Below are 23324 nucleotides of genomic sequence, written 5' to 3'. Positions count from 1 at the left end.
CTTCCCAGGCCTTTCCCTGCCCTCCTTTTCTTACTGCCATTGTAACTACCTGGGCGGCGACTCTGACTTCAGCTGAGTGTGGCAGCTTCACCTGGACGCTGGGTGGCACCTGGGTTATCGAACACAGCAGCACCACCAGCAGGTTGGTTTCAATAGTGGCTGAAGATTCTAGATGTCTGAGTGGCCCTCTTGGCTACCCCAGCCCCAAATGACATCAGGTTCTGCCAGTGGTCCCAACCTGGCCCTCAAATCCAGCTGAACCAAACCTCTCCCAGCTCCAACCACACCTGTCAGTAGGAAATCTTAAGCAACCCCAGAGGAACAGGATGACCTCCAGAGGCACGGAACAAGGTCCTCACAAAGTTAGCCAGGCCTGAGTGAGACAGAGAAGGACCAGGGAAGGGGTGGTAACCTGACTTCTGAGAAGGGCAGGTTGCAGTGTAACAGGCCTGTGTTCAGTGGTCCATTCTCGCTGAGAATGGATGTGTTCTGCTCCCTTCTTTCTTGTTTGGTGGTACTGCGGTTTGAATTCAGGGCCTTGTACTTGACAGGCAGGTGACTTACTTCCTAAGCTATGCTCCCAGCCCCTTCTGCTTTCACGGCTTTTCCAATCGTCCAGCACAGCCTAGACCACAGTACTCCTACGTGTGCTTTCCATGAAGCTGCATGATAGGCCTGTGTTGATGCACTTGGCTTTTCACTGGCTAAGATGGAGTCTTAGGGACTTCTGCCTAGGCTGGCCTCAAACTGTGAAACACATTCTTTCAGGGGCAGACTTGCAATCCTCCTGCCTTGGCTTTCATGCCTGGGATTACAGGCATGAGCCACCATATCCAGGCAAGAGATTATTTAAAAAACAACAACAACAAAAACAAAAACTCCAACACATAGCTGAGCAGGAATGTCTAAATAACTCTCTTCCCTCACCACAGGTGGAGAGAGTAGGCTGCTCTAAACCTCACATCCACCCCCATCAGGCGCTTCCGTGGGGGCACCAAAGAGGATTTGCTGACAGAGGGTGCTAGGCGTCCAAGGCCTCTTTCAGTGGATCCTACACAGGCCGTGCACAGGAGTCCTCACCTCTTCCCCCTTCTCAGATGCCTTGCAATGGTGCCCCACACCAGGCAAGCCATAGCCAGTGCAGTGGTATGCATCCACAAGCACCCTGGCACTCACAGCCAACTCCCGAGCAGGCAGCACCCTTTTACCATGAGGATAATGACTTCGAATCACCGTAAAGGAAGCTTGGATTTCAGGAGAGCAAAGCCAGTCAATGGCTGAACTACTCTGCCTTCCAGCACAGGGAGAGCACCTAAATCCAATCTGGCCACTCCCCTCCTCCGCATCTCATAGTGAGATGAACCTCCGGCCTCAGCCTCCGGGGTTCTGGGTCAAAGGCATGTATCACCATGCCCAGCCATAATACAGTAAGTTTTTGTAAAGGAAAAGTACACATACTCAAATCCCATTTTGACAAACTACTCAGCTCCTGTAGTCTCTACATTTTTAACAATTATTCATTTGTAATCAAATGAGTATAATAACAATAAGCACCCAAAAAGGAGATGGCTCTGGGTGAAGGCCTGAGCTAGAAGAGTCCACAGTCCTAGTACTGGCGCTATCTCAGCTTGTTAAAGGGACAGCCAGGATAGCACCCAAACTCAAAACTGACTACCACATGGGAGCTCTGATGGATCCTGGCATGGGGGAGGGGGATGGGGGGGTAAGACAATACGAAGACATTTTGGGACCAACTAGAGACAGGTGAACATCACAGTATGTAACAACCACCATCAAATAATGAAGGTTTTCTTGGGTGCACAACTGAAACTGCAGTTACAATGTTACAAACTGGTAAACCTATAGAAATCTCTTAAGGCTCCTATTGGTTTAAAACTTCATCATTAAAAGTTGAGAAAAATACAAAACAACTGTACAAGTGTCAATTTGAGAAATCCATCTACTGTCACCTGACAGTGCATCCTTAGCCCCAAGGCTCCTCCTGACTGCATAGCCTGCTCTGCTCATACTGCCACAGCACTGGGTGTTGGTGAGGCCTGGGGATGATGGGGGTCGGGGGGAGAAATGAGGGGGGAACAGATGGATGGGGGGGGGGTGGAGGAGTGAGTAAGGCCTACAAATAAACAAGGGGAAGATGGGGGAAAGCTGAGGAGACCCTGCCCTCGCAGGGGCCACTAGCCCTAGGACTCCGACTGTGCAGAAGCAGTTTGTACCCACATTTGGCTTCTGCTGATGAAGAACCCACACTTGAGCTGCACAATCCCTGTCCTCCTGCACTAGGCAACAGGGTCTCTAATGTCTCACCTGCAGATGGGCTTCTGCACACACACCCTCTACATAAATTTTCTGCTCCTCTGCCCGCTATTGGTCTGTGTCCATTTGGATTACCTAGCAGCTGTTCTCATGGACACTGAGGACGCACAGGCTGGTAGGAGGCAGCTCACATATAGCTGGGAGTCTTTCCTGCTGCTCCCATTTCTCTCAGCTTTTTCTCTCTCCAGGTAGATACCAGCAGTCCCTGGGGCCAGGATATGTAATTCAGAGAGACACTCCCTACATGGAACATCCCAGGCTAAGACCAAGGTGAGGAAGACACAGTACTTGGTAGACACTCAGCAGCGGGCTCCATGGTGGAAGAGCCCACTACCACATTCCACCACACAGGCAATGCCTGGGGCCTGGAAAAGCCAGGAGCCTTGCCTCAGGCTTCACCTGCAATCATTTGTGCAGCTGCTCTGCTCATGGAGCGCTCCCCAATCTATCAAGGGCTCCCTGTCCTGCCAACAGACCAAGGATCCTTCCCTGCCTCCTTGGACCTGGCCTTGATGAGATCATTATTTCCAGCTACTTGAGAACATAACACATAGCCATGAGGGGTGTGTGATCTGCATTTCTCCTTCCCTGGTCACACTGCATGCCAGTCAGTCCAGTCTCAGGAAAAGGTGGTGATGAGCTCCTCCTCCTTCAGAACCTGAGCCCAGTGAGGCGCACGCACACACACACACACACACACACACACACACACACACACACACACACACACAGTTCAGATGACTTAAAGACCACTACATCACTGACCTGCTCTTTCAGTTCAGACCAATATCTTAAGACCCGGGGGGTATTTCACAATTGCTTGAACATATTAGAAAGCAACAGGACCCCAAAGGCACTTTACCTTTACAGAGCTCTGTGAGTAGGAGGAACTCAGCTTGTCCAGTGTCTGATTCCTCTTTTCCTATGGAAGCTGCAGAGCAGAACTGGACAATGTTGGGGTGGCCGGAAAGTTTTTTCTGCAGGTGTCTTGTTAAAAGAAAGTAAGTATAAATGTCCCCAACTCTGCATTTAAAAATAAATGTACACAGCATTAAGAGACCATGGTTACAATGTCTGATCTGACTGATGTCTCCTTGCTGTCTGAGCAGAAAGATGAGGGAGAGGCAGGTGGGAACAATGAGAAGGTAAAGGATGTGGGAGGAAGCCTGTGAAGACGCCGCCGCCTCACAGCAGGAAGGCTGTGGGGAGTGACCATGCCCACCCTACCACGGTTCATGTGGCCAATAGGCTCTCAACATGGGCAAGCTTGGAGGAAAAGGAAAATAGATTCTACCAGCAGTAAGGTGATGCTCCTCGCTTAAGGCAGACATGTATGCTAAAGTGAAGCAGGCAAGAAGAGCCCTGTAACTTGCCATGGATGCAGGGTAAGGAAGGTGAGCAGGGTGGCTGATGAAAAACCACATACCTGAAAGCTGGTACTGTGGCTGTCCACAGAGCCCTCACCCAGGTCATCAGAGGGGCAGCAGGGCTCTCCCTGAGGCAAAAGGCCCAGCGGTGTGGTGTGAGGATATCCTTGGCAAAAACAACCCCTCGCGCCACATCTCTATGTCTTTTTACGTGTGCCATTAACAGAGCCTGACTCAGTGTCTGGTGCTCTCACTCAGCTTTCTTGCTGATGCTCTACCTTTTGAACCATGCCAGGCTGGCATTTTGCTGGCTAATGGAGAAGAAATCTCATGGACTTTTCTGCTCAAACTGGCTTCAAACCACGATCTTCCAGATCTCTGTCTCCTGGGTTGCTAGGATTACTATGACCCCAGGGAGTAGAGAACAGGGAAGAAAATCTTTCATAGAAATGGTCTACAGGAAGTCTGAGAAAGCAAAAGGAAAACTTTACCAAAACCAAATAGAGCATCACAGAACCCTCCCGGCACCTGGGGTCACAGCTAGCGCTTCCCATCACCCTGGCACCGACTCTCAGCCCTGGAAAAGGATACCAAGAAGCAAACTTCCTGAATGATGGCTCTGTTCTTTTCCTCTTCATTGGACAGTAACCTCTGTCAGGGAACAACATAAAAACAAATATTGAAGAGTGTTTACTTTCTGCTTTACATATCGCTTTATCTCCGATAAACACCCCAGAGAATAAAGGCACAATGTCTAAGGGACATGGCATCTAGGGAGTGTCACCAGTTAACTACATATGAACATCTTACTTGAGAGAAGCTTAGAGACTTTAAACAGCCTTTATGAGTCACGAATACAGAAGAAAGAAGAAACAGGCCACAGTAAAACAAGACAGATGAAGAGGTGCAAGAGATATTTAGCAGATATGGGCACATACTAGGGACCTCTCAAATCAGACAAACTGGGGCTGGGAATGTGACTCAGTGGTAGAGTGCTTGCCTTGCATGCATGAAGCCCCAGGTTTGATTCCTCAATACTATATACACAGAAAAAGCTAGAAGTGGCGCTGTAGCTCAAGTGGCAGAGCACTAGTTTTGAGCAAAAGCAGCTCAGAGACAGTGTCCAGGCCCTGAGGTCTAGCCCCAGGACAGACAAATAAATAAATAAATAATTTTTAAAAAATCAGTCAAACTTGAGGGTCCACTTGCCAAGGTAGGGCCATCTTAGGTAACCAGCCTGAAATAGCTGCTATCTCTCTTGACTAAAGCAGAGCTATCACACCAGACATTTAGATCTAGAGAGCCCATCCCACTAAACCCAAAAGCTCAAGATGGCTTTACAGTAAGTAGAAGCCCAGACAAAATAACATCAGTGTCATTCTTTATTACCTTTAATGCATATTCTCTGCCACTTCCCAGATCTTGAGCTTCATACACAAATGCAAACCCTCCTGAAAAATTAAAAATACTTGCCAGTCAGTGCTCAAAGTTAGGCTTAAAAATACCTTTAGTGGATAAAATACAAACCAGACTGTAGCCAAGGACACTAATTTCCCACAAAAGCCGCAGCCCAATTTACATGTTACAGTCTTCAATTTTCTGCTTCACAGACAGGAAGGAAGAACCCAGAGAGACCAAGGAAGGGGAAGAAAAACCGAAAGCCAGTACTCTGAAAACAGTGAGATGGGTAAATTCTAGACCAGTCGATCAAACTCAAAGGAAGAATGAAGAAAACAAACTGTCAACACCTGGAGTAAAAGAGTGGCCATTTTCCTTGATCCTACTGCTTGGGCACTGTGACCTGCCCAAGATGCACATGGCTGATCAGATGCTCTTTGAGAACATAGGAGCCTATACTGTTGCCACCACTGCTACTTTCAATGGCTTCCAGAGGCCAACTATCCACTACATGATGTCAGTGTCCATGTGGTAAGTCCATGCAGCAAGTCTAGAAGCAAGGCTTCTCACCCCATGTGGAGAAACAAGACGTCAGCACACTGCTCGTGTCCTGTGCCCAAGAGAGCGGCTTGGAGCAGTGCTCAGCAGCCTGCACCTCTGCCAGTATCAATGTGTAGAAACTTCTTATAGCTGTTAAGTGCAAGTGTGGCTTGAATTAAGGGATTTGGGGGTGGGGGGAACCACTTAACTTAATTACTGCTAGTTTTAAATGTCTTTGTAAGAATAGGGCTGGCACAGATGCAGCAATAACAGAAGACTAGGAGGTGGGGGTCACACTTTTCTGTGTTCCTATGGAAGCTATTTGAATATTTGTTTTCTATTGATTTTTACTCACTTTTCCAACATGCTATAAAGAGTGTCCCTCAGCTGCCGAGCAAGCATTTGTAGCTTGGCTTGTACAATGGCAGCAAGGGCCAGAAGCTTAGTTTTGGGACCTGTTTTGAAAATCAAGTATCTCGAAATAATGAGAAAAAAAAGTGGCCATTTTTGAAAGAGGAAAATGGGGACCAGTACCACCTATGAAGCTATACCCAAAAAATTAGAAAGTTCTTCATTCCAATATAACATCAGCCAATCAAACCCAACAATGCAAAGGGGGAAATACACCATAACCGTTTTCAGATGTAATTTTTTTTAGGCTCAGTTTTTAAGCTTCCTACAAAAGGAAAATCACGTTACAGAATCTGAAACTCAGCAAACCAGGAATACAAATAAACTTCTTCAACCTAATAAAGGGTGGCTATGAAGGACCAGTATACCTAATAGTACACTGAGATCAGGAACAAAGCAACAAGAAGAGTGTCTGTGCCACTGACAGATAGTCCATATCTTTCCAGAGGTTCCAAGTAGTACAACCAGATAAGAAAAGAAAATTAAAGACATTTAGGTCACAAAGAAAGAAGTAAATGTGCTTTTATTTGCAGATAACATGATCTACATAGAAAATCTGCTGAACGCTAAAAAGAAAAAAGCTACTGTAATGAGTTTAGAGAAGTTGTAGGATATAAAAGCCAGATACAAAAAAAGCCAAAAAAACAAAACTGTGTTTCTACACACTTAGAGCTAGGCAGAGATTTCTTAAAACCATGAACTGGTTGGGAAAGTAAAAAGATAAACTATAAACTACACCAAATAAAAACATTTCTGTTCTATTAAATATGCTGGTAAGAGGATAAAAAAAAACACCACTAATTAAAAAAGAAAGACTTCTACCTAGAAGATACAAAGAATAACAAAAATCTAAGATCAGGAACACAGGTCCTATGCATAGAACACCAGGGATAACTGAGTGAAGGTGCGTGAGACATCTGCCAGTGCACAACTGTCCCACATACAGCACCATAACAGTCATGTGGCATTGTTTCATTTTCGACTTAACTGACCTCACTGGCCTCAAGTTCACAGAAAGCTCAATCACCCACCCTGGCTGTGCTTGCCTTTATCAAGCAGCCCATTTCAGAAGCTGCACCATGCAAAGCTTAAACAAGAATACCAAGTAATTTAGTAATCTATTCTAAATCACATGAGCAATATAGATTACACGAGTAATCTAGAATACATCTAGACAAGGTATCTCTAACATTCTTTTTTTTTTTGGCAGTTCTGGGACTTGGACTCAGGGCCTGAGTACTGTCCCTGGCTTCTTTTTGCTCAAGGCTAGAACTCTGCTACTTGAACCACAGCGCCACTTCTGGCCTTTTCTATACATGTGGTGCTGAGGAATCAAACCCAGGGCTTCATGTATATGAGGCAAGCACTCTTGCCACTAGGCCATATTCTCAGCCCCTCTAACATTCTTAATTCTCCCAATTACCTGTCTTTTAAAAACAATGAAGCTGGGATGGGGATATGGCCTAGTGGCAAGCGTTCTCACCTCGTATACATGAAGCCCTGGGTTCGATTCCCCAGCACCACATGTACAGAAAATGACCAGAAGTGGCGGTGTGGTTCAAGTGGCAGAATGCTAGCCTTGAGCAAAAAGAAGCCAGGGACAGTGTTCAGGCCCTGAGACCAAGCCCCAGGACTGGCCAAAAAAAACAAAAACAAAAAACCAAAATAAAAACAATGAAGCTTACAACATTTCTTTTTTGGCCAGTCCTGGGGCTTGAACTCAGGGCCTGAGCACTGTCCCTGAGCTGCTTTTGCTCAAGGCTAGCACTCTACCACTTGAGCCACAGCATCACTTCTGGCCTTTTCTGTTTATGTGGTATTGAGGAATCGAACCCAGGGCTTCATGTATGTGAGGCAAGCACTCTACTACCAAGGCACACTCCCAGCCCCTTACAACAAAATTTGAGACGGTGAGAAAGCTATCTTGGCTCCAAAGTTCTGCCCAACAAGCCCATTTCCCACTCCAGGCCCAAACTGGTGAAAAACATTTGACAGCAAAATCTGGTCATTTGCAACAAAACCTAATTGTTACAGGCAATTTGCAGACTTGAACAAACTGAGAGACTATTCAGTGAATTTAGATATGTCAATATATTTAATGACAAAATACTTTCCCAAGTCCTCAGGAAGGGCCATAATATATAGTTTATGCCCTGAATTATCGTCCTGAATTCTAAACATGTAAACCCTCAAGAATCTGTCTTATAGTCATAATTGAGGATAGCTTGAACCTTCACAGCCTATATCGCTGCTGTCCAGGAAATTCATTTAAATGTATGTAAAATTCTTGCCATAGGCTTCATGCCCTGCTTCTTTTCAGAAAGAGGCCTTAAATAACTCATTAAATATAAAAGAAAGAAACTGATGGCTGATGGCTCGTAATTATGCTGGTTATTTTTATGTCCTAGTTGGCCCAAGAGCAAAAGGAGTAAATTCCATGTCACAGTGACAGTGGCTACCCACATGTCCTGAGCCTTCACCCGGTGCTGTGGCCTACTCAAACTTCCTGCTTTACATGAACCTCATGTAACTAGGATCACCTCCCACCAGCAATAATCTTCTGACCCTGGCTCTGGAGAACCTCCCCAGGTGGGTGCACTCTGATTCCTCCTCCCCAGAACCTCCTGGTTCCCCACAATGTTGTACTGCCTTGCCCACACTAATTGGCCATTTGAGTATGTCTTATGCTCCACAGGAGCAGAGGTTAGGTCCCGTGTACTGTAAATTTCATGAAAAATGAAGAAAACTGCCTGGCATTTTCAGAATAAATGAATTGATCTGTGGAACATTTGTCATTGTTCTAACAGACACAAAGGAACATTTCATTTCAAGACATCAGCAGAGTTGTTACCTCCAAAAGAAGAGGGGTAAAGGTTAGATTTTCTTACCTAATCGCATTCAAAACCCATGTATGACTACAGCATTTCCAGAATAAAGCATATTTGACTCCTTTCCTACCCCCAACAGTGTACAAATGAACACAAGAGGCCATTATGACAGGCTGATTCTTCAGCCCTAAATGCTGATTAGGGCTCTACTCCCTCGAAAGAAGGAAACAGGGCAAACAGAATACTTGGGTTTAGCTGGAAGACCTGACATGCCCCCCAGACACCACTAGACACAAGGTAAAACCTAGAAAGAGAAACGAGAACTCTATTAATGGTCACTCCTGTGTGAAGCTCAAGAATCTACAAACAGGGCTGGGGATATGGCCTAGTGGCAAGAGTGCCTGCCTCATATACATGAGGCCCTGGGTTCGATTCCCCAGCACCACATATACAGAAAATGGCCAGAAGTGGCGCTGTGGCTCAAGTGGCAGAGTGCTAGCCTTGAGCAAGAAGAAGCCAGGGACAGTGCTCAGGCCCTGAGTCCAAGGCCCAGGACTGGCCAAAAAAAAAAAAATAGAATCTACAAACAAAAATGACAGCAGCCTGACTTCAAGACACATTACCGGCTTTGTGTGGTGAGCCACATCTGTACTAAGGTAGGAGAATGGAAAGTTCTATACCAGCCTGAGCCACATAGCAGGATTACCCCAAAAAACAAAACATCACAAAACAGATATGGCTGAAGGCCATGTCCATCCTCCAAGGTTCTCTACTGGTCACAGTTACTATCTCTGCTTCTAAAAGATCACATCCAAAAAAATATCCTGGGTAAGACAAAACAGGCTGTAAGAAGAGAACCCAGGACTGTGGGGCCCAGCACAGTGAAGTCTACTTCACCAGTCAGGGCAGAACTGCCATTCTCAACAATGTGTGCAGTCACAGACTGTGGAGCTCTTCAAAACTCTGGAGTGCAATCCTGCTGTTGCATACTAGTCCTTGTCCCTCTGTTACATACTAGTCCTGGATGTGATAGAGAGCCATGGACGCTTATTTTTATCCCCTCTTCTCCATCTCCAGACACTGCTTACCTCCTGAGTGCAGACTTCAGTCTCCTTTGGCTTCCCCAATCCACTGTCAGAGCCACTGCCCTAGACCCAAGCAAGCCCAAGTTCCAGAACTTACTGGACAGCCACTGTTTAGTTTGAACCTAGGCCTGAAGCAACCAGGAGCCCAATCCAGATCCAACTGCCCTTAGCAGGACCTCTAGAGGTCCTGACCCACAACCTCCTTGCAGTCACTCAGTAACTAGGTTCAGTGTGACTCATGCCCCCAGCAGTGACCCTCCCCACATCTGACCACAACCCCCAGCAGTGACCCTCCTAAGATCTGACCCCCACCCCCAGCAGTGACCCTCCCCACATCTGACCCCCACCCCCAGCAGTGACCCTCCTAAGATCTGACCCCCACCCCCAGCAGTGGCCCTCCTCAGTTCTGATCCCAACCCCCAGCAGTGACCCTCCTCAGTTCTGACCCCCACCCCCAGCAGTGACCCTCCTCAGATCTGACCCCTACCCCCAGCAGTGACCCTCCTCAGTTCTGACCCCCACCCCCAGCAGTGGCCCTCCTCAGTTCTGACCCCCACCCCCAGCAGTGACCTTCCTAAGATCTGACCCCCACCCCCAGCAGTGACCTTCCTAAGATCTGACCCCCACCCCCAGCAGTGGCCCTCCTCAGTTCTGACCCCAACCCCCAGCAGTGACCCTCCTCAGTTCTGACCCCCACCCCCAGCAGTGGCCCTCCCCAGCTCTGACCCAGCCCCCAGCAGTGGCCCTCCCCAGCTCTGACCCAGCCCCCAGCAGTGGCCCTCCCCAGCTCTGACCCAGCCCCCAGCAGTGGCCCTCCCCAGCTCTGACCCAGCCCCCAGCAGTGGCCCTCCCCAGCTCTGACCCAGCCCCCAGCAGTGGCCCTCCCCAGCTCTGACCCAGCCCCCAGCAGTGGCCCTCCCCAGCTCTGACCCAGCCCCCAGCAGTGGCCCTCCCCAGCTCTGACCCAGCCCCCAGCAGTGGCCCTCCCCAGCTCTGACCCAGCCCCCAGCAGTGGCCCTCCCCAGCTCTGACCCAGCCCCCAGCAGTGGCCCTCCCCAGCTCTGACCCAGCCCCCAGCAGTGGCCCTCCCCAGCTCTGACCCAGCCCCCAGCAGTGGCCCTCCCCAGCTCTGACCTGACTCAAGCCCCAGCGGCGACCCTAGACTGGACCTGACAGGCCCCGGCAACGATACCTCCCAGCCTGGCCCTACGTGCCCAGCCGTGACCCTTCCCACACCCGATCTGACCCTCCCCGGCTGATCTAACCCCCGGTGGCCTGGCGACGCCCAGGACCGACCCAAGTCTCACCCTCGGCCAACACTCGCCGCACCCGCAGGCGCAACTCGCCCAGCTCCACCGTCTGTCCCACGAAGTCGCTCTGATCGCGGCTGGCAGCTCCGCCCAGGGAGCCCGGACCCGCTAGGAAATCCAGCGCAGACTGCAGCAGAGACATGGCGGCAGCCGCTGGCGGCAGTAGGAGCCAGACGCGGGCTTCGATGCGCAAGGGACTCAGTGTCCGGTCTGGCCGGTCAGCGGCTGCCGGTGCACAGCCCCGCCATCTTCCGCCCGCGCCGTGACGTGAAACGTCGCGTCATGACGCACAGCTCCGCCCCGGCGCGGCGAGCCGAAGGACGTGAGCCTCGCTTCCGCGGCGCTTGCGCAGAATCGGCGACTCTCCGCGGGCTTCCGGCGGGGCGCCCACTGGCCGCGCGGGCCTCCGGGGAGGCGCGCAGCGGGGTCCCGGCGCCCTCGCCCGGGCCTCTGGCCTTAGCAGGCCGCCGACCCCGCCCCGGCCGCCAGCCCTCTTCTGGACCGTCCAGTCCGACCCGCGAGGTCCTGCCTCAGGGTTGGGGCGGGCGGGGCGGGGCGGGGCGGGGCGCGGCGGGGGGCGGGGGGCCGGGGTCGGAGGCCGCGGCGGGGCGCGGCGGGGCGCGGCGGGGGGCGGGGGGCAGGGGTCGGAGGCCGCGGCGGGGCGCGGCCGGGCGCGGCCGGGCGCGGCGCGTCGTCGCGGACGTTGGGCGCGCGTGACCGATTGCCTGGGCCCCGGCTGCTGGCTTCCAGGTAAAGCAAGAGCCGGGTATGCGGGAGGGCCCCACTGCCCTGTCGCGAGGGGATTCTGTCTGGAGAACAGGGAGCCAGGGGTGCACACACGTTCTTGGGTTTCGGTCCTCACACGTTCTTGGGTTTCGGTCCTCACTGTTCGAGGGCAAAGTAAACTAGTTGCTGCCGTCGAAAGACTAAAATGCGTTAGGTTTTTAAGCCCTCCTTATCCGGCCTGCGTAGAAAACTCAGCTCTGTCGGCAGAGGTCCAGGATTCCCTTGGGTGAAGCGCAGTCTTCTGCCAGCCTGTGGCGTAGACCTACAGGTCCCTGAATCCCCTTGCGAAGGGGATCCCAAGCATCTTCACCCTCTTAGGATCCCAAGGTATTAAAAATGCCTTTGGCGACTGACTAGCACCTGCTTTCTTCAAAGTCAAGTAGAAAAATGAATGAAACACGTAGGTTGAATTCAACTACAGTGAAGTCATGGTGGGAGAAGTTGGGTGCAAGTTGTGTTGATGAAGTAGAGACGGTACATGGAAGAAACGAGACATTTGTGGACAAGAGAGCAGCTAGTAGTGTTGATTTGCCCTAATAATGGAAGACTTGAGGAACTCAAGGCCAATGGAAGCCAGTGGAAGGGATTTAATGTGAGAAAACACCCTGAAACTTCAGAAGAGAGGAGGGCAGGCAGTAGGGTATTTGATTTGGGCCGCAGAAAAGTACTTTCTATAAAAAAAATTTCCATTTCAAAGAAGACTCCAAACTTAAAGGGCCTCATGAGAAATACCACCAAACAGTTATGGAAGAAGTAATACCAGTTCTTTACAAACTTTTCCAGAAAATCAGGGGAAGGAAGGGTTTCCAGTCTCATTCCCAACAGCATTATTCTGATACCATAAGTTGATATTACAAGGAAACATGGCTGGCAAGTGTTCTCCCATAACTACACTCCCATCCTTAATATCTTGCATGTTTAGTCACGGTTTGCTTTATTTATCTATCAGGAAATTGCCAGGAAGCCTCCATCTCTCTCTCTCTCTCTCTCTCTCTCTCTCTCTCTCTCTCTCTCTCTCTCTCTCTCTCTCTCTCTCTGTGTGTGTGTGTGTGTGTGTGACATTTAGTTTCCTTGCTAGGGCAGCATACTACATTATCCTTACATTATCCTCTTGTCCTTCTGTGCTGTCTGTGATGCTTCAGCTGAGACAGCAGTGTCCTTTTCAAAGTAATCTTTAATCTTTCACTCTTCTATACCCAGCTTCTTCCCTGTGTTGTTGCTAAAGCCAGGAATACCTCACTGGCATGCTCAGAGCTATACTTCTTTCTAGGCTCAAGTGACCACCAGGCTGCTTCACCATGTCCAGGCCACAGACTCCAGAGCAGCCTCTGGATTCCCAGGGAGACTTGTCTCTACACAGGAGGGATGAAGACCCTGGGGAGGGGACCCAGAACTCCCACCGTATGCTGGGCTTCAGTGACGCACTACTGTCCATCATCGCCACTGTCATGGTCAGTACAAGGCCCTTCTCAGACCCACACTAGGTTGTTGGCACATCCTAAGATCCCCCAGAACCCTAGGCAGGTGGAGGTACCCAGTATTGTCCTCAAGACTTTGATACCATTGTCTCCAAGGGTGCCCTATCCATGAAGTATCTCTCGGTTTATTTTGTCTTTTTTCCTTTAGATCCTACCTGTGACCCACACGGAGATCTCCCCAGAGCAGGTAATGGGAACAGGCTGTACTTTGTGCAGGGAGTCAGGCCTGGACTTGGGGAGCTAGCCCTATATCTTGGAAGCACCAGAAGCAAGGTGGAGCGTGTAGGGCAAGACATCTGTGCTTCTTCCCAGTAGGGTCCTTTCCCCATGCAGATATGGGCAGTGGACAAGGTAGTATCTTCTGGCAAGCAGCAGTGACCTTCACTGTTGTGAAGCCTCCCATGTGGGGGCCCAAGCTAAAGAGTGTGAGCTACCTCAGCATAATGTTTCCTCTCTCTCTTTTAAGGATAAGAGCTTTGCCTTCATCAGAATTTCTTCCCTGCTCTCATCTCCAGCTACAGGCTTTCAGCTAGTGTTCACCTTAGCAAGCATGCCCTGTTTGTGATTCCACAGGCACTTTTAGAGGTGCTGTTGCCTATGGCTGTTTGGAATTGCTTTCCCAGACACTGCTGGGTTTGACCCTGCAGTGGTGTATTGTGTTTCTCCAGAATTCATTTGTCAGAACTTAAGTCCCAAGGTGACTTTACAAAGGGGCTAGAGACCCTTTGCCCTTTGTTATTTTGCTGTGTTAGGCCACCTAGATGACGCTCTCTGTAAAGATCAGACCCTCTCAGATTGCAAAGCTGCTGGCAGCCACAGCCCTTTGTCACTTGCAGTGAAGGTGTTGAAACCTGTGCAAGAGAGGCTCAAAAGTTGACATTTCTGTAGGAAAATTGTAGAAGTACCTCTGAGGTCCAGCAAAACGGGCCTAGAACTGGCACATCCTGACTGCACTGAAGCTAGACTTTCAGTCCCAGTCTAGGGCAAGGCCACACTCTTGAGAGACCAGTGTTGTGTTATACATGTTACTTTGTTTTAATGACAATGTTCTTTTATTCTAGCAATTTGACAAAAGTATTCAGAAACTTCTAGCAACCAGAATAGCTGTCTACCTGATGACATTTCTAATTGTAACTGTGGCTTGGGCAGCGCACACCAGGTAAAAGTTCAGCCTTTTTGTTGTTGGTGGTGGTGGTCCTGGGGCTTGAACTCTGGGCCTGGGCACTGTTCTTGAGCTCTTCAGCTCAAAGCTAGTGCTCTACCACATGAGCACCGTGCCACTTCCAGTTTTATGATGGTTAATTGGAGATGAGTCTCATGGACTTTCCTACCCGGGCTGGCTTTGAATGTGATCCTCAGATCTCAGCCTTCTGAGTGGCTAGGATTACAGGCATGAATCACTGGCACCTGGCTGGTTCAGTCTTTTTGGAAGCAAGGTCCTCATTATTATTGTTTGCTCAGGGCTGGTGCCAGGCACAGTGGATAACTTCAGAGATGCATTGTTTTCAGGTTATCTGTGGGTCCCCCATCACATGCTTTGTCCCAAAGGGGTTGGGGTCAGTAGACCACCCTTTCTTGCCCTGAGACCAGTTCTTGATCATCCCAAGGCTCAGCCTGTCTCTGGAGCTACTCCAGACTCTGCTAAATTTCCTCTCTGAAATCAGAGGCAAAAGTGCCCACCTGCTAGAAACCATTGCCGGACCAAGACACAGTAAAGAGAGGGAAAGCCACATTGGCATGACTGTGTCCCATTAAGTGTTAGCAGAGCATGGCCCTCTCCTCTGTGGAAGTTAAACCTGCAGAATGTGCCTTAGGGCCCAAGCTTTATCCTGGAGAGGAAAAAGTTCCCTTGGGATCCATGATACAGGGTCCCAGAGCTGTAGGAGCCCTGGTAACTGGCCATGTGCAGGCAGGAACAGGAGCTATCCAGAAGTGGTGCTGGGATGTTCTTGGTTGCAAGGAAATTCTTGTCAGGGAATACTGGAAGTGCAGAAAAATCCATGGATTCTGTTAAGTACTTGCATCTGTGCTGAAAGTGTCACGGAGTATGACTAACGCAAGGATGTTCACAGCAAAGTGACTTTGTTCCTGGTAGTAATGGGACTTTTTGCTTTCATTACTCAGAGCACTTGCTTGTGGGGAAGAGAGAAAGGAGGGATCTTGTGCAAATCTTGCCTGGACCAGCTTTTTGGTTCACTCACTAGGGATCTGTACCTGCTATGGAGCACATCAGCAGAGGGAATAGAATCCCAGAGAACCTGCAGGGAGCTTCTTGTGTCTGCTCTGCTTCCTACCTGGGCTGCTTGCCTACACACATGGTCCCAGCATGTGTAGCCAGTAGAGCTGCCATCTGTGAGCAGCTCAGGAATAGCCCCTGCTATTCAGCTTGTTAGTGGGGAACATAGTCTTAAGCAAGCCTCTATCCAAGCACTGTGGGCTGGAGGCAGAGTTTCCAGGTTGGGGATCACAGCTCTGCCAAGCCCAGCACAAGAGGAAGCCTGTCTTCAGAGTAGTTGGGCAGCACCCTGCTCCAGGGTTGATCCCCATTGGGGGAATCAAACACAACTAAAAGAGAATTCCTTTCTTTAGAACAGAATGGAGTTTAAAGAAATCCTGAAAAGTGAATATCCTCCATGATGGAACTGTAGCTCTATATGCCCAGTTTTCCCCAGAATGTGCCCAAGGAAGCCTCTTGCCACATACAGCTTATACCTCCCTGCCTGCACCATCTTCCAGCCTGGCCTCCCTGACAGCCCTGGAGTCCTAGAGCTACCAAGTGCATAGCATCCTTCTCCATTTTAGCTGTTTAAAGCCTCTGCGTTAAAGCAAGATGGTGGAGATGGGAGATAATTTTCAGAGAACATGTGTTTTCTCTCAATTTTCCAAACATCATATGTCGGGGTTGTTAAATTTGCCGGGCTTAGCTCTGTCCTTCCCCAACACGTGGGGAAGTTTCCTGGGCTTACCTATCTATTCGGCGGGGGATCCATACCAACTCTCTCACGCCCCCTCCGGCCGGTAGGGTAACGGATGTGGGAGTGGGGTCCCGGGTTTAGCCTTGGGGCGCGGGTGGGTGCGAAACCCCGATGCCCGCCAGCCCAAGGAAGACGCGGGCGCATGGAGTTTCGGAGACGTCTCTGGGACCTTCTACTTTATTCAAATGAGGAGCCCCCCAGATATACCCCAAAGGCGGGCACAGGGAAAGGGAGAACATATTGGGCCGAGAGCTGTCCATCAAGTGATGTCAGGGGACCTCCCTTGTGGGCGGAGCCCCAGCCCCACAAGGATGGGGTTTTTGGGGTGTTCTCCATTACACACGTGCTGCCCCAGGAGCAGGGCCTTCTCTTCCTGCCAAAGGCAGGAAGGGGAGGGGCAGGCCAAGGTCAGCTGTGGCCCCTTAAAGGCACAGCTGACCCCAACAATCATATACAAGGTAGTATTTCATATGTGGTCAAAAGTGACATCTTGCTCTATGTCTGTGGCTCACACAGTTGTAGTCCTAGCTACTTACGAAACTGAGATCTGAGGATCTTGCTGTTTGAAGCAAGCCTGGGCAGGGAAAGTCTGTGAAACTCCTATCTCCACAAGTCGTCATCAAAAAGCTGGAAATGGTGCTATTTGTCAAGTGGTAGAGTGCTAGCCTTGAGCAAAAATAAAACTCGGGGACAGTGCCAAGGCCCTGAGTTCAAACCCCCTTAAAAAAAGTGGCATCTTCAGCTTGGCACTGGTGGTTCACACCTGTAATCCTAGCTATCTGAGAGGGAGATCAGGAGGACCAGGTGTCCAGGCCAGTCAAATTGAAGTCAGTAAGATTCTATTTGGGGCGGGTGGGGTGGGGGTGGCGGGGAGGATGGGTACTGTGATATGAACCTGTCAGCCACCAGGATGGGAAGCATAAAAGAGGTATATCCCAGTCCAGGCACATACCCAAGCTGGAAGTAAATCCTACCTCAAAATTAACTATTGCAAAAAAGGGCTAGAGGCATGTTTCAACAGTGAAGCGCCTTCCCAGCTCTTGCTAGGTCCTGGATTTAAACTCTTACCACCAAGACAAAAGAAAAGTGAAATGTTTGATGATGCTTTAACTAGAAAATATTGGAGAAAGTTGTTTAATCGTACTGTAATCACCTTTGAGTTATGGCTCATCTTTTGCTTTTCTTAACTTTATAGATTGTTCCAGGTTGTTGGGAAAATAGATGATACACTTGCCTTGCTCAACCTGGTAAGTTTTTTGTCCTTCAGGGAGATAATTTGAGTTTTAATTTAATCCTCCCCAGGAGGAAGGAAAGGAATAGTTAGCTGCTGTTCTTCTGGCCCCTAGCTGTTCAGAGCCTGGGATCTGTTCCATACCTCAGATGCCCCCCCAGGGAGACCTATCTGTCCCTGGCAGGGGCACAGGCTTCTAAAGTGTCTGGGCTTGGGCTCTGATACTCTCTAGCCCACCACCTGACCTTGGGGAGATGCCTAGCCCGTCCTCCTCTGGAGTAGTGGAGAGCTGGGGTGCCCCTCCTTTCCCTTCCCTCCTCTCCAGGCTGCACAGTCAGTGATTATGACTCCCTTCCTCCAGGCCTGCATGATGACCATCACCCTCCTTCCATACACGGTGAGTAACAACCAGCTCCCCTTCATCCCCAAGCCTCTTGCCATGTGTAGCTGTCCTCAAATGCAGGCCACAGGCTATAGAGGAGAGAGTTCTGGAAAGCTAGATTTGGGGGCTGCTTGAGGCTCTCAATCTAAGTGAAGGAGAGAGTTCAGGGTTCCTGGAGGCGTATACCACTGAGCAGAGGACCATCAATGCCATCCATCACCACCCATACCCACTGCACAGTCCTGAAAGGAGCACTTATACCCAGTTCCGAGGTGGGTCCCTGGCTCAAGCATGCAGGGCTCTGTCCCAGAGGATTCAGATCTGAGGGATTGCCTATGAATTTGGTAATACTGTCTTTAAAAGCCTGAAACAGTGGTGGTATTTCTGCCACAGTGGCTTTGGGAAGACAGACTCACCTTTCCTACATTGCTGTAGCCACTCTTGATCATCTCCTTCAGAGCCCAGCACAGAGACATGGAAGCTTACTGTACCCCAGCTAAGGATCTGGGAACTGTGGCAAATGTCTGGGGATTTTATGATTTTTATTTTCCTCAGTTTTCTTTAATGGTGACCTTCCCTGATGTGCCCCTGGGCATCTTCCTGTTCTGTGTGTGTGTGATCACCATTGGTGCTGTACAGGTAGGCAGGGTGTGGGTATAGGTGTGGGTTTGTCATAGGGCATGCAAATGGGGTACCTGTGCCCTGGACCCCCACATCCCAAGAAGCCTAGATTCTGCCTGTGAATATAGGTAGGATTTGGTAAACTCAGAACCCCCACCTACTGACCTCACACAAATCTCAGGAACAGGGCAGGGTTCACACTCCCTTCCGAAGATACTTGTCTACCTCTAGAGTCCTTTTACCCCCAAGTTGCTCTGTGTCTGTGTGTCTGTCTGCCTGCATGCATGTGTGCACATGTACTTGTGTGCATGTGTGTTGGACTGCCCAAGGGTTGCTAGCCATAATATTCCCTCTCCTTGCTTCTCCTGCAGGCACTGATTGTGGGGTATGCCTTCCACTTCCCACATCTGCTGAACCCCCAAATCCAATGTTCTGCACACAGGGCCCTGTCCCGAAAACACATCCTACGCCTGGTCCTCCGTGGCCCAGCACTATGCTTAGTTGCTGCTGTTTTTTCCCTCTTCTTCTTCCCGATGGTGAGTACTCAGTCAGCCCCAGAGAGGACTTAGTCCAGTCTCAAAAATCAAGTCCTTGCTTAGCATGCACAAAGCCCTGGGTTCGATTCCTCAGTACCACATAAACAGAAAAAGCTGGAAATTGTTTCAGGCTTTTAAAGACAAAGAATCACCAAATTCATAGTGGTAGGTGCTATCCTTGAGCAAGAGCAGCTCAGGGACAGCATCCAGGCCCTGAGTTCAAGCCTCAGGACTGTGAGAAAGGCGGGGTGGGGGGAAACGCACGTACAAGACAATTCCTTTGATTTTCCCTTGTCACTCTTGCTGTCCCTCTCTGGAGCAGAGGGATGGGATTCCTGGCTGTCTAGGCACCAGGCAATAAACAGCCTCTGCTCCCAAGTAGGCAGACCCTGCTCTGTCGTGTCTCCCCACAGTCATACCTACTGATGGTGACCATCATCTTCCTCCCCCACATCGGCAAGGCCACCAGCTGGTGCAAAGTCAGGCTCCTGGGTATGTGACCACATCCTCTACACTGAGGCCACAGAGAGGTGCCATTGGGTCTCTGGCCACTCCTGAGAACTGTTAAGTGGGGCAGGGTATGAACATGTAGTAGCCCCGGGCTTGTTCCACTGTGTCCACCCCAACCCTGACTCTAGGCTTACTGGGTACCAGCTGCAACCCACTCTCGTGGATTTGTGCTGCTTCCTTTCCTCGCCTAGTACACATTCCTAGCCTCTTGGGGAAGAGAGCAGTGTGGGGGCACCACAGCCCCATAATTGGGCTGGCTAGCCCCGCTCTCCTGCCATTTCCACAGGCCGTGAGGAGCCCCCAGCACACAGCGTGGAACCCTTCAGTTTTGACCTGCATGCACCCCTCAGCAAGGAGCGGGTAGAAGCCTTCAGTGATGGTGTGTATGCCATTGTGGCCACCCTCCTCATCCTGGACATCTGGTAAGGATCCCAACTAGTCTGCCCCAGCCTATCTGCCAGGTAGCAGTCTGTCTGAGTCAGTGTCTTGTCCTAGAAACTCCAGAAAGGCATTAGTTGTTCAGCCAGACTTCCCTTGGGTGTCAGAGCTCTGTGCAGTGAGGTGAGCCAACGTTAAGGGGTGTAAACTCACAGGAGTGGGATCTTCCATCCTATCAGCTCCTGACGTGAGAGTCCAAGCAGAGTCTGGGACACTTATTCAATTCTGCCTTGTGCTCCCCACCCCAGAGCTGTGCTTGGAGGACAGGTTAGCTCCCTCAGGCCTTAGACCCTCTCCATATCTCCTTAGCTCACCTCCTTCCATTGCTGGCTCTTCTGCTCAGCCCGACTTGCCAGTGAAAACCTGTTGGAGCTCTAATTTCAGTGATCACTTTATTTCCAAGTGTTCTGTCTGCTTTCCCAAGCCTCCCAGCCTCCTAATACTGTGGTTCCTTAGTCACATTCCAGTACACTTCTTATTTCATTAAATGTGTTGCTGCCCTCTGGTTTTATGTTCTGTATCTGATAGTCAGACTCTCCTGATACTCTCTGGGTATCTTTTTCCTACTATAATTTTTTTTCCTACTGTAAATTTTTAAAAATTGAAAGCAAATGTTCCTGAGTGCCTGATTCCTGAGGCCCAGACTTAAGAAACATTCCAGAACAACATGGCTTTGCTTCTGCCCTGCAGCCAGGGCTTGACTGGTCAGGTTCCCTGTAGCCTATAACCAAGGACCTGTAACTCTGCAGCTGTGGTTGTGGTAGGGAACATGGCCAAGGGGAGACTACCTTTGTGCAGGTGTGCTGCCCTTGCTGAGAAGCTGCTTGGGGTCTCTCCCTGTTTGACCTTCACCAGGCTCTGTCTCCTGTGTGTACCCCTCTCCTCTGCTCACTGTTCTGTAGGATGTAGGTCTTGTCCTGCTTAAGTGCCATTGACAAGATGCCATTCCTAGGCCATGCCTTGTGAGGGCAACAGCCACATCAGGGGTTCTCTTGGTTTCCACCATGAACAGCAAGATCAGGGAAGAAGCAGGGCTCCTGCTTGGAGTTGCCCCAGTTAATGTGGGGATAGACTCAGGGAGAGGCCTAGTTCACAGACCACCCACTGAGGACTCACCCTGCCCAGCCCACTGGGATTGTTACCCCACCAGCCCTTTGCACTGGCAAGTAGGGCTGCCACTTGCCAAGGATCAAGCATTAGTTAATTTGTTATTCAGATGAATAGAGGTAACTGTTCAGTATTTTAAATATGTGTGTGTGTGTGTGTGTGTGTAGGTTAATGAGCATTTTGTGTGCAGATAGTGTAAGCCACATCACTCATCTGAAATTCGCTTTACTAGCCCCCCTCCCCGCACCCCAGGAAGGCTGGTATAAATGCCCTCTGTTCCTGCTTCCCAGTGAGGACAATGTTCCAGACCCTAAGGATGTGCAGGAGAAGTTCCAGGGCAGCCTGGTGACCGCCCTGGGTGCCTGTGGGCCACAGTTCCTGGCGTACTTCGGCTCCTTTGCCACCGTGGGTCTGCTCTGGTTTGCCCACCACTCACTGTTCCTGCACGTCCGCAAGGCCACGCAGGCCATGGGGTTGCTGAACACACTCTCACTGGCCTTTGTGGGTGGCCTCCCCCTGGCCTACCAGCAGACTTCGGCCTTCGCCCAGCAGCCCCACGATGAGCTTGAACGTGTACGTGTGAGCTGCGCCATCATCTTCTTTGCTAGCATCTTCCAGTTTGCCATCTGGACAGCGGCCCTGCTGCGCCAGGCAGAGACATTGCAGCCAGCAGTGCAGTTTGGCGGACAGGAGCATGCCTTCATGTTTGCCAAGCTTGCACTGTACCCCTGCGCCAGCCTGCTGGCCTTTGCTGCCACCTGCTTGCTCAGCCGGTTCAGCACTACCATTTTCCACCTCATGCAGATCTCAGTGCCCTTTGCCTTCTTGCTACTGCGTCTCCTTATGCGCCTCGCCTTGGCAGGCCTGCGGGCCCTGCAAAGCCTCCGGCCAGGACATCCCCAACCAAGCCAGGCAGGAGCTGAGGTACAGGCCCAGCTCCTGCCTGCCTCCTGCTAGCACCGAGGAGGCTACTACTCACTACCAGAAGGATGGAGCCCAAGAACGGACTGGCAGGGGACCGTTGTGGCCCTGGGACCGTGGTTTTATTTGCTTGGATATTGTATCCACTGTGATATACCAAGGTCTGTTTCAGAGTACAAAAATTGTTCTCTACTTTTTGTAGTAAGGAGCTCTCCAGGGACTCGTTTTATTGCTTTGACTCATCTACTTTCCTCTTCATTCAAGATTGGGATGGTGTTTGAGACAGCAGTGCCCAACCAGGATCCCAGAGCTCCTTTCCTTCTCCCTGCCCTTTCCTGCATGTGGCCACAGAGGCCACTGCTCTCTTTGGGGCCCCAAGGGACTTGGTTGGTCAAGCAAGGAGGCCAGTGTCTGAGGGGCTAACCACTCTGGCCCATCTCCCCCACGTGTGCAGAACCACGCTGGCAGGGCTGCCAGTCCATCCACCATAGCCTACCCTGCACATGGATTGGATGACAAGGGAAGCACAGTGAAGCCCAGACTGTATTTGTCCCAGATATAAGTTAGGTCACATTCAGGTAACGATAAATTATACACAGAGAGGACCAGTGCACAGGGACCTACTGTACATGGGACAGACTCACTTAAATACAGAGGACAAGCCGCACAGGCCACAATTTACAAATAATTCCTACAGAGTGAAATCAAAGCAAAAGCTATACCATTTAGGATTTGTTTTGAAGATTACAAATGATGTAAACATGAGGAATGTCTACACTGAGACCATAAGCGGCCATAAGATGCATTTGTGCAGTTTTGGCAGAAGCAAGGAAGAGGGCACCCCTCAGTGGCACCATGGCCCAGGAGGCTTGCAGGCCAGGAAGGACGCACCCTGGGGCATGGCTCGACCACTTCTGAGAGCAGTGCACTCAGTGCCAACCAACAGGGAGGGATCTGGACCTGCACCCCTTCCTTTGGAGGTGGAGTCTCAGACTTCCCACGTAGGGCCCTCCATTTTGGGTCCTTCCTGAAGGGTGTGAGATCTTGGGCACATGGAAGAAACATT

At 50.3% G+C, this 23324-nt stretch overlaps 2 protein-coding genes and 1 long non-coding RNA gene across 10 annotated transcripts in view; 2 read left to right on the top strand and 1 right to left on the bottom strand.

The window, feature by feature from the left end:
- Positions 1–11543, bottom strand: part of Gak (cyclin G associated kinase) — a 59074-nt gene extending 47531 nt beyond the window's left edge. For 3 of the 5 annotated variants that reach the window (XM_048364071.1, XM_048364076.1, XM_048364074.1), the window contains exons 1-4: positions 11271–11543; positions 5091–5152; positions 4293–4352; positions 3197–3311 (exon numbers count right to left, since the gene is read on the bottom strand). In XM_048364071.1, coding sequence (XP_048220028.1) covers positions 3197–3311; positions 4293–4352; positions 5091–5152; positions 11271–11415 — 382 coding nt within the window. In that variant the 5' untranslated portion in view covers positions 11416–11543. Of the gene's footprint in view, positions 1–3196; positions 3358–3760; positions 4271–4292; positions 4353–5090; positions 5153–11270 lie in introns of those variants that run through there. The other 2 variants (XM_048364072.1, XM_048364073.1) reach the window with 2 other exon arrangements.
- On the top strand, positions 357–22624 carry LOC125364479. The gene is made up of 3 exons (XR_007213529.1): positions 357–1843; positions 4816–4820; positions 22610–22624. It is a non-coding gene; the product is annotated as an uncharacterized LOC125364479 (long non-coding RNA).
- Tmem175 (transmembrane protein 175) lies at positions 11664–22463 on the top strand. 4 transcript variants are annotated; one of them, XM_048364080.1, is made up of 12 exons: positions 11959–12023; positions 12269–12386; positions 13330–13510; positions 13686–13724; positions 14599–14696; positions 17708–17759; positions 18105–18140; positions 18681–18764; positions 19118–19282; positions 19696–19774; positions 20079–20214; positions 21628–22463. In XM_048364080.1, exons 3-12 carry the CDS (start codon positions 13358–13360, stop codon positions 22292–22294), a joined length of 1509 nt encoding a protein of 502 aa, XP_048220037.1. In that variant the 5' UTR covers positions 11959–12023; positions 12269–12386; positions 13330–13357; the 3' UTR covers positions 22295–22463. The 4 variants fall into 4 exon arrangements, with proteins under 4 accessions (XP_048220036.1, XP_048220038.1, XP_048220037.1 ...); XM_048364079.1 differs by lacking the exons at positions 11959–12023; positions 12269–12386 and adding an exon at positions 11664–11795; XM_048364081.1 differs by lacking the exon at positions 12269–12386 and having other exon boundaries at positions 11943–12023.
- Positions 22625–23324: the final 700 nt, after the last annotated feature.

This window comes from Perognathus longimembris, chromosome 16, assembly GCF_023159225.1.
Source record: "Perognathus longimembris pacificus isolate PPM17 chromosome 16, ASM2315922v1, whole genome shotgun sequence".
NCBI classification, from domain to species: domain Eukaryota; kingdom Metazoa; phylum Chordata; class Mammalia; order Rodentia; family Heteromyidae; genus Perognathus; species Perognathus longimembris.
The sequence above is the reverse complement of the archived record's forward strand: the minus strand, read 5'-3'. Positions and strand labels throughout refer to the sequence as shown.